This window comes from Camellia sinensis, chromosome 2 (genome assembly GCF_055761805.1).
Source record: "Camellia sinensis isolate YWXY chromosome 2, ASM5576180v1, whole genome shotgun sequence".
In the NCBI taxonomy this organism is placed as follows: Eukaryota; Viridiplantae; Streptophyta; class Magnoliopsida; order Ericales; family Theaceae; genus Camellia; species Camellia sinensis.
In genome coordinates, this window is record NC_138962.1 from 75,726,773 (window position 1) to 75,736,842 (window position 10,070).

At 33.5% G+C, this 10,070-nt stretch overlaps 1 protein-coding gene across 1 annotated transcript; it reads left to right on the forward strand.

The window, feature by feature from the left end:
* The first annotated feature begins 1,737 nt into the window (after positions 1-1,737).
* LOC114305532 (importin subunit alpha-1a) lies at positions 1,738-8,860 on the forward strand. Its single transcript, XM_028250640.2, has 11 exons — positions 1,738-2,342; positions 3,161-3,257; positions 3,338-3,429; positions 3,521-3,652; positions 3,869-4,054; positions 4,595-4,758; positions 4,871-4,949; positions 7,010-7,138; positions 7,361-7,488; positions 7,577-7,951; positions 8,388-8,860. The coding sequence occupies exons 1-10, from the start codon at positions 2,127-2,129 to the stop codon at positions 7,947-7,949; spliced, it is 1,596 nt and encodes a 531-aa protein (XP_028106441.1). The 5' UTR covers positions 1,738-2,126; the 3' UTR covers positions 7,950-7,951; positions 8,388-8,860.
* Positions 8,861-10,070: the final 1,210 nt, after the last annotated feature.

Genomic DNA, 10,070 nt, shown 5'->3' on the forward strand with positions numbered 1-10,070 from the left:
TTTTTGATTAATTTTGTTAAATAAAAACTTTTGACAAGAGATATTTATAATTTTTCAAAACATATGGGACAATTTGTATTTTAAAAATTTTTAAAAAGTGTATTTGTAATTTGCCCTTTTTAATTTAACAAACAAGAACTTGGGTTGTCATATATATCCATTGGTTGCAACATCTCCCAAATTTGAAATCGGATTGGACGGTGTTATTAGGTTATGGTAGATTGGGTTTCAGGCCTATTTCAATAATTCAAACCATATAGGCTTGGTTTGGGAAGTAGGTTGGCTTTTTGGCTTTTTGGCTTTTTTGGCTATTTTAGCCTGGGCTAAAAAGCTTGGTTTGGGAAGGGCTTTTTGGCTTTTTGGCTTTTTTGACTTTTTTTGTGAGAGAAGAATGTAATGATTATAGGTTGGGTGTGATGTTTTGTTTGTTATGGCTAAAATAGCCTATTTTGTTTTTTGTGGCTAAAATAGCCAAAAAAACCTGAAAATCAACTTGCCAAACAGAGGCATAGATTGTTAAGTATATTATCTCTGCAAAAAAGTCATGTATATCGGATTTTGATAGTCATTTGATCATATTGCATTTGTATTAACGGTAATTATGATTTTAAAAATAAATTACAGACACAAATACAAACTTATTAAGTGACTATCGATATCTATTTAACATAATTTTTTACAAAAATAATATATTCGATAAGCTCAACACATTGATAATTTAAATCATTGAAATAGATCCAGAGTCAAATCTATTGCGGCCAATGACACTGTTCAATTATTTTCCAAACTGGAGTTAGACTAATATCTATTTGGACAGTGATACATCTCCTAAAAATAAAGTTTTAAGGCATAGTTTGGGAAGTTGGTTTTGATGGGGGTTAAAATAGTCATAAAAAATAAAATAGGCTATTTTAGTCACAAAAAACAAATCATCAAATTCAATCTATAATTATTACACTCCTCTCTTACAAAAAAAGTCAAAAAAGCCAAAAAGCCCTTTCCAAACCAGGCTTTTTAGCCCCAGGTTAAAACAGTCAAAAAGCTAAAAAGCCAACTCACTTCCCAAACGGAGGCTAAAGAGATTTCTATACACTTGGTAATGAGAAGGAAAAAAAAAAAAAAAAAAATCAAAACATCATATTAGTTGGGCTCCACCCGCCCTAGAGGTCCACTAGAACTCTTAGGCCAAGTTTGGCTAAATTAAAAAAGTGCACTTATTTCATCTTTTTATCTTTTTTGGGTCACATCAATCAACATCTCCTCTCTACTTTTTCTACACATAATACAAGAAAAGTCAAAAAGTACACTTATTTAGTCTTCCCAAACTTGGCCTTATTTTAGAGTTCTGAAACATTTTTATATCCATTAACACAAATTTTCATAACAATAATATTTGAGAGTTCTAATTTAAAAATTAATGATATGGAGAGTGTTCACGTGATATAAAGGCCCATATTCCTCACTCTATCTTTCTCTACTCTCTCTCTTTCATTTCAGTAAATTTTCATTAAAATTACTATTTTAAAATTATGTATTATTAATTCTTTTAATAAATAATCATAACTGCACAATTATTTTTTTTTTGGGACAATTATTTAGTTGAGTATATATAATACTGTCAGTGGGACCTACGTTAACGGCTAACCAGTCATAAAGGGTTTTGTTTTAAATAATAGTAGAGAATGATACTGTCAAGAAACCCCTCCTAAAACCACAAGCCCAATCTTGAAAGCAAACGCCGTCGTTTGAACTATAAATTCTACACCATCGCTAGCTACAATACAAAACATCTTTCGCGCAGTTCGTAAAAGGTGCCTTGGCAAAATCCAATCCCAAATGACAGTCATCGTCGTCGTCTTCAAATTCAAATTCAATGCCATTTTCGTAAATAACCGCTGATCTATGCCCATTTTAGTAGCGAAAACCCTATATTAAACTTCCTGTTTTCTCCTCCATTGAAACCAAAAACCCCATACCCTCTCCGCCATCTCTCTCTCTCTCTCTCTCTCTCTCTCTCTCTCTCTCTCTACGTATACGTATATCTCTGTATATCCATCGCTTTCTCTATCTAGGTTTTTCAATTTCACAGTGATTGTTGTTGTTGTTGTTGGATCGAGAGATCAACGATGTCGCTGAGACCAAGCGCGAGAACCGAGGTTCGCCGCAACAGGTACAAGGTAGCTGTGGATGCAGAAGAAGGTAGGAGGAGGAGGGAAGACAACATGGTGGAGATCCGGAAGAACCGTAGAGAAGAGAGCTTGCAGAAAAAGCGTCGCGAAGGCCTTCAACCTAATCAGCAATTTTCTTCCACTCTTCAATCCTCCTCTGCTGTCGAGAAGAAGGTTTATTCATTTCTAATTTACTTCCAATAGCTTCATTTTCTGATATTGATCTGAAGTTTAGGGTTTATGTTGTACACCATGGATTGTGATTATGTCATTGATTTTGAGGGTTTGTATTAAATTATGCTGTTGGTTGGAGTAAATAATCCTTATGGTTATTTACTTATTCATTTATGTTTGGTTGCAGTTGGAATTTAGTCGTATTAAGGGTTCGTTGAATTAAGGATTGCTGTTATTCATCGTAACTGAGCTTTTTTTGACCCATTTTGAGTGTTTTTGTCATGAAGTGCTATATTAAATTGTGAAGTATTTTCGATGTAGGAAGCAATTATGTGGTGGTGGTTGGAGTAATTAATCCTCATGGTTATTTAGTTATTCATTTATTTTTCGTTGCAAGTTTTGTCGCATTGGGGGTTTGCTTTATTTTTCGTTGCAGTTGAAGTTTTTGTTGTATAGGGGGTTTGTTGAATTAATGATTGCCGTTACTGATGGTAATTTGTTGTTTGCTGTTCTTGAAATAGTGGGATTTTCTTGTTATTGCGGATGTTTATGTGATTGTTTGGTTATTGTGGTTGATTGCAGTTAGAGCATCTCCTGTTATTGGGTGTTTGTTTTATTTTTCATTGCAGTTGAAGTTTTGTCGTATTGGGTGTTTGTTTTATTTTTTGTTGCCGTTGAAGTTTTGTCGTATTGGGGGTTTGTGAATTAATGATTGCCGTTATTGACTGTAACATGTTGCTTGCTGTTCTTGAAATAGTTGGATTTTCTTGTTATCATGGATATTTATGTGGTTATTTGGTTATTGTGGTTGATTGCAGTTAGAGCATCTACCTGCAATGGTTGCAGGTGTTTGGTCTGAGGATGGTAATTTGCAACTAGAAGCTACTACCCAGTTTCGGAAGTTGCTATCGATAGGTGATTATGGGGTCCTTTATACTAGGTTATGTATTTTATGGTCTGAAGATGTATAAATTATTTAATTCAATGTTTTACAGAACGGAGTCCTCCAATCGAGGAAGTTATTCAATCAGGAGTTGTTCCTCGTTTTGTTGAGTTTCTTGTGAGGGAGGACTTCCCGCAACTTCAGGTCCGTAATGCTGTTCATTGTTTTCTCTTTGTTATAGCTTTGCATTGATGGAGTTTCATCTTTACAGTCTTTGTTCTTAAAATTTGTGTAGTTTGAGGCTGCTTGGGCTCTCACAAACATTGCTTCTGGGACATCTGAGAACACAAAGGTCGTAATTGATCATGGTGCCGTTCCAATCTTTGTGAAGCTTCTTGGTTCTCCTAGTGATGATGTTAGAGAGCAGGTACATTCTTGTGAAGATACACTATTGCTTCCGTAGTTCTTATTCGTTAATGTGTTTTCGGTAGCATCACATTTGATTTTATTTTTCTTTTGTCATTGTGGTTGCTATAATTTCTTGCTTTTGACCACTGTCTAGTATTTTAGTATTTGTGTTTGGAAATATCATTTTACGTTTGCTAGCATAACTGATGAATTGTGGGTGCATTTGGACATGTAGGCAGTGTGGGCGTTGGGAAATGTTGCTGGTGATTCTCCTAAATGCCGTGATCTTGTCCTTGGCCATGGAGCTTTGCTTCCTTTGCTGGCACAGTTGAACGAGCATGCCAAGCTTTCCATGCTGAGAAATGCTACTTGGACGCTTTCGAATTTCTGTAGAGGCAAGCCACAGCCTGCTTTTGATCAGGTAGGCCTATTTGATGTGCTGTTTCCCTTTTTAATCTTACTTTTTACAAACATATACATTGGATGATAAGTGTCTGGGCCCTCATAATGTGTCTATTTCCTTATATATAGAGCTCTACATGATCTTTTGATTTACATTCCATTATCAACGTCCTCTGGAAGAAAGAAATTGATTTAATTTTAATATGTGGGCAATGTTTGGGTTGAAATTTAGGCTTTGCTGAGTTGGTTTATGCTAGAAAAGTAATAAATTTTTTTATGTCTTTGTGGAATGATGCAATGTATTTAATTTTTCGGGTATTGAATCTGAATGACACTACTTTTATGATATCCACCTACATATCTATGCTGCGTGAGCATTATAAAAAAGATCACAACTATTATTCTTCAAAAGTAGTAAGGATGAATCATATCATTAAAAGTCTATATTTATGTCTGTGTACTGTTTGCTGACTACTATATATATATATACTTGTTGGTAAATTGCTGACCACTAAATTTAATATTCCTATCACTGTCTTCTCCCAATTTCATTGCACAGACTAAGCCTGCACTCCCAGCACTTCAGCGTCTTATTCACTCAAATGATGAAGAAGTCTTGACAGATGCATGTTGGGCCCTCTCATATCTTTCAGATGGTACGAATGATAAAATTCAAGCTGTTATTGAAGCAGGAGTGTGCCCCCGGCTTATTGAGCTCTTACTGTGAGTATTTTATTTTATATCATATGCTTGTTAGTTTCATTTGTTTGTGAGTTGCCTTTGTCTTCTCTTTCATTTGTTATTTGCCCTAACATTGAAGTTTTTGGAATTTCAGTCACCCATCTCCCTCAGTGCTAATTCCTGCTCTTCGTACAGTTGGTAACATTGTCACTGGAGATGACATGCAAACTCAGGTACTAGGCAATTGGAAACATGTTTTCTTGTGTTTTCTCATATATACGCATATTTTACATGCTTTCTCTTTCTCTTTATGTTTATTTTACAAATGGGATTTTTGAAATGGGTTTTTCATTCTTGGTTTGAATGAAGTCATGTGGATCAGTCAATTGGATGGTTACCATGTGATGCTTTGTTTTCATTAGAGTAATGGGTAATTTATAGATTTAGGGGGGTAGAATAATTTAGTGCACTTCAGGGATGGGAAATGGCTAGAGCTAGGATTTAAGGTGATACATGTTGCTGAAATTTCATAAAATTTATTGTTGGTATTTATGAACCCAATTTTATATGGATGGTTGATGTTCAGAAAAAAGGCTTGCCGGGTTGAGATCGGTGAATTTGGTGATTTGGAATTATTTATTTATTTTTTAAATACAACCTTCACAATATCTTTACAAATTCAATGAGCCCTAATATTTGACTTCGTTCAATTTGGATGATGACACCAAACAGTTTCAAACTCGCACCTCACCTGCACACATACATGTATATATTGTCAAATTGTCAGTTCTTGTAGAATGAAACATCAAATGCTTTGTCCCCATAGGCAAAGCCTTATTCATATCAATTACAATAGATCTACCATGGCAAAAGCTGCAAAATGTTTTGGATGGCAAATGGATTCCCAGTAAATTATAGTTTGACTGTGGCAAGTGAGATTTTGTAAATCTTTTTCCTTGATATTTGGTTGATAATTATAATATTGATGAGGACTCTGATAATTAATTGTATGGACGGTCTAATATAGTTAATTGTAACCATGTCTTTTACTTTTAGTGATAGGAAGTTTGACAATGCTTCATCAATTTAATTTCATTGTTGTAGCCTATGTTTTTCCTGATATGCTTATTGCTTACATTACATTCACCATTTCTTGCGTTTCGTAAACACCAGTAAAAACTAGTAAAACACCAATATTGGCTATTTTCCTGAATATTGTTCCATGTTTTAGTCTGTCTGTGCAATATGCCTCATTAAAATCCAGCTATTTTTTCACCCGTTAAGGTGATCTTCTTTGTTTTGGGTCTAGTCCAATGAAGACTTGCCTAATACAGAAATTTAATGTTCAAGTTTTGAATACTTCTTTATTTTTTTGGGTATGCAAATACTTACATAAGTTTTGCACAAAGCTAATAAACATGCTTGGTTTTGGTTTTCAGAAAATACTTTTCAGAAAATTCTATTTTTTTGTTTTTTGTTTTTCGTATTTTTTTTTTGTTTTCACTGATTTTTTTAATATTTTAAGAAATTTTTTTTTTTTTAATTTTTAGACACACCTAACATAAATCTACTTAAAAAGTATAATATTTGTGGAAAAAAATCTTTAAAAAAGTCACTAAATACCAAAAGTACAAAAAAAAAAAGAAGGAAAATTCAGTATATTAGTTTTTTAAAATATTTTTAAAAATATTCACTAAAAACTAAAAAAGTAAAAAAAGTGTTTGAAATTTTAAAAATATTCACTAAAAACTAAAAAACACGAAAATTTGTTTGGTTTGTAAATTTTTCAAAATAATTTTCAAAATAATTTTCTCTTTTTTACCTATCAATCAATCACTTTTTCTCTCTCCTCTCCCATTCTCAATCATTTTTTTTTTCACACACATCTATTCAATTATAACAAAATATCAAATCATTCAAAACTTCCAAACTTTAAAACTACTTTCAAAATGGAAAATGTCTCGTAACTCAAATTTTGTGGCTCAAAAGTGGCTCAAATGGCTAAAACGACATCGTTTTGGTCATTTTTATGTTGTTCTGTACTCAAAACGACGTCGTTTTGGCCATTTGAGTCACAAAATTTGAGCTACGTAGCATTGTCGTTTCAAAATACACAACCAAACAAACCAAAAATATTTCTAAACTCTCTCCCCAAAACAATTTTTAAAAACTACTGTCCCAAAACCAAACCAAACCAAACCAAACCAAACATACCCTTAATTTCTAGAAAATTGAACTCAAAAAACTGAAACCAAACACACTGAATGGGATTTTGTTGCTATTCTTCCACCAGTGTATTATCAACCATCAAGCACTACCATGTCTTCTGAACCTGTTGTCGAGTAATTATAAGAAGAGTATCAAGAAGGAAGCTTGTTGGACAATTTCAAACATTACTGCTGGAAACAAGGAGCAGATTCAGGTAATTGGCAAAACTAAGCCTCTTTTTTACATGTGGTTTGATGTGTCATATTGTTGGCTCATATTTTAGGGTTTCTTGGGTTTATCTTATTAGTAATGGGATACTACTGAGAAAAATGACCAGTGATATTTTTATCACTTTCAACCACAAAAACCTCTCTGGAGCCTTGTGCACTTTTGGCCATTTATATACGATTGACACGTGGATTTTGAAATTCTACAGGCTGTGATTGAGTCCAATATTTTTGGCCCTCTAATTAATTTGCTTCAGAGTGCGGAATTTGATATTAAGAAAGAGGCTGCCTGGGCAATCTCAAATGCTACCTCTGGTGGAAGTCATGAACAAATTAAGTATGATATCTTGGCAAATATTCTGTTCACTTGAGAGTGTATCATAGTATATTTCAATGAACTTTGCTAATTTTATTTTTGGTGACAGGTACCTCGTGAGCCAAGGATGTATCAAGCCGTTATGTGATCTTCTTGTATGTCCTGATCCGAGGATTGTCACAGTCTGTTTAGAAGGACTTGAAAACATCTTGAAGGTTGGGGAAGCTGAGAAAAATTTGGGCCAATCAGGAGATGTAAATCTCTATGCTCAAATGATCGATGATGCTGACGGTTTAGAGAAAATTGAGAACCTTCAGAGTCATGACAACAATGAGATTTATGAGAAAGCCGTTAAGATTCTTGAGACGTACTGGTTGGAGGAAGATGATGAAACAATGCCTCCTGGTGATGCGTCCAAACCTGGGTTTAACTTTGGGGGGAGTGAGCTTCCTGTTCCTTCTGGTGGATTCAGCTTTAACTGAAGGTACTCTCCATCTCAAATTCACTATGACATAATGCAGACATGTTCATACAAATTTTTTCAAAAAATATAGGACGCGACATGTGTGAGATACATGCAAAATGTGTAATTTTATATATTTATTATTATATGTCATATATAAATATTTAACTCAGATAATAATTTTTAATGTCTAAAAGAGGAGAATATGTATAAATTTTTATTGTTTTTGTTTTATCATTAGATTCCAATTTACTCAAACTTGTAATGTGTTTTTTGTGTGTTGAAGTGTTGGGAAATGTCGGACTAGTGTCAAGTTGAACACGGTGTTAGACGTGGCACGTATCTTTTTAGTAGTGTCCATGCTGCTTAGCTTAATTTTGTGATTTTAAACATTCCTTTCCATCTTTTGGATGCTATATTGGTGTTTTGAACAAGTTTGTATGTCTGAAATTTGCAGGACTTCTGAGAAGCTATTTCATTGAAGTCTTCATTATGTATGGTGGGTATAATATTTGGAGTTGTGTCAGGCATCTCATTGTCTTGTTTGGGTCCCGCATTGTCGAGCCTCAGGTGCAGTGAAAGGGGTTGCTGAACTGGCTTTGGTTTCTCATGATGGTGGGGATGCTTCAACGAAGTCATGTTTATTCAGGTGTGCCATTTGGCCTTTTGATGACATCCGTAGAGTCATGTTTTTGTCCCCTATTGGCGTTGTAGGTATGGGTAAATTTCCCCATTTACTATCAGTTTGGTTGTTTTGGCGCTCTCCCGCTGCTTTGTAATGAGGAACATGGGGGTTTTCTTTTTTCCTTGGAAGCTTTTGTTTTGTTTTCTCTTTTTCCTTGCTACTACAATATCACGGAGTCATTTTATTGAAAAAATTTTGTTTGGTTGTCGGAAATGGAAAGCTCTCAAATCCTTTTTGAAGTAAAAGGGCAATTGCAATTGTTATTTATACATTTCTGTGTAGCCTTGCTGTTTAAAATTTAATTTTCCGCCCTTTTATTATTGGGCAAAGGGGAAGGTGCTGTGACGCTGCAATTGATGTTTGTATTGATTTTATTTTAATAATTTAAATTGTTCATGTTATAAGATTCGTCGAGAATATTATCCACATAAAAATGAGATTAATCGGATATGTATAGCTCCATGATTGAACCGGAACTGTATTTAAAAAAGTATCAAAATTATGTTAAAACATTTATTTTTTTAAACATAGGCTATAAACTTGATGAATTTTACAATATGAATAGTTTGAATTATTGGAATAGATTTGCTCACAACATGGTGCCGTGCAGGCACAGTACCTTCACAGGTTCTCTATTATTAAGGTTAGCTGCATGTTTTCTCCAGTTGGCATTGTTTCTAAAATGTTGCTGAGATTATTTCTATTGAAAATTCTAAAATGAAGGGATTAGGAGGTTGTACTTTATCGATCCATAGCATATTTATGAATTTTTATTGTCTGCTAGCTTTTAAGAGAAAATTACAAAGAAATGGATTTTGGGGCAATTAATTACCATAAAAATGGTGGGGAATCAATTTTGATTACACCTTGTTTGGATTAAGTGATTTGGATTATTAAATATGAATAAAATAAATCAATCTTGTTTGGATTATTAAATATGAGAGAAATTAGGAAAAATGGTAAGAAATATTTCTCTCTTAACTCATTTTGTGAATCTCACCATAAGGAGAGAGAAAAAGACAAAAAAAAAAAAGAGGAAAATTATTTTGTATATACCAAAATTGTCCATCTACTTACAAAAGAAATAAAAACATAAAAAGTTATTTTGATAAAATAACTTGTAAGAGTATATTGGAAAGAAATCACTAGTTTATTTTATTTATATATTTATTTCCAACTTAACCAAACAATGATAGTAAAAATTACAATAATTTTCTTTATTTTATATCCTAATTACGATAGAAATGGAAATATAAAAAATTATTTCAATTCAATGTGATCAAAATTTCAAGAGATAAGACTCATTTTCTATCTCTTTTTCTTCTCTTTCTCTTTTTCTTTCTCCTTCTCTTCCTTCCCCATCTTCTTTTCATCCCAAAGAAAATCTAAACGATCCTCACCCTCTTCCTCTCCTTTCTTTCCAATCTGACCCCCTAAACCAAGGCCAATTGAAGT

Excerpts from the sequence above, each read along its gene's own strand:
- LOC114305532 (XM_028250640.2), top strand. The coding sequence starts at position 2,127 with ATGTCGCTGAGACCAAGCGCGAGAACCGAGGTTCGCCGCAACAGGTAC. Across the intron at positions 3,653-3,868 it reads GTGATGATGTTAGAGAGCAG|GCAGTGTGGGCGTTGGGAAA; the intron begins GTACATTCTTGT and ends TTGGACATGTAG. Across the intron at positions 4,950-7,009 it reads GAGATGACATGCAAACTCAG|TGTATTATCAACCATCAAGC; the intron begins GTACTAGGCAAT and ends TTCTTCCACCAG.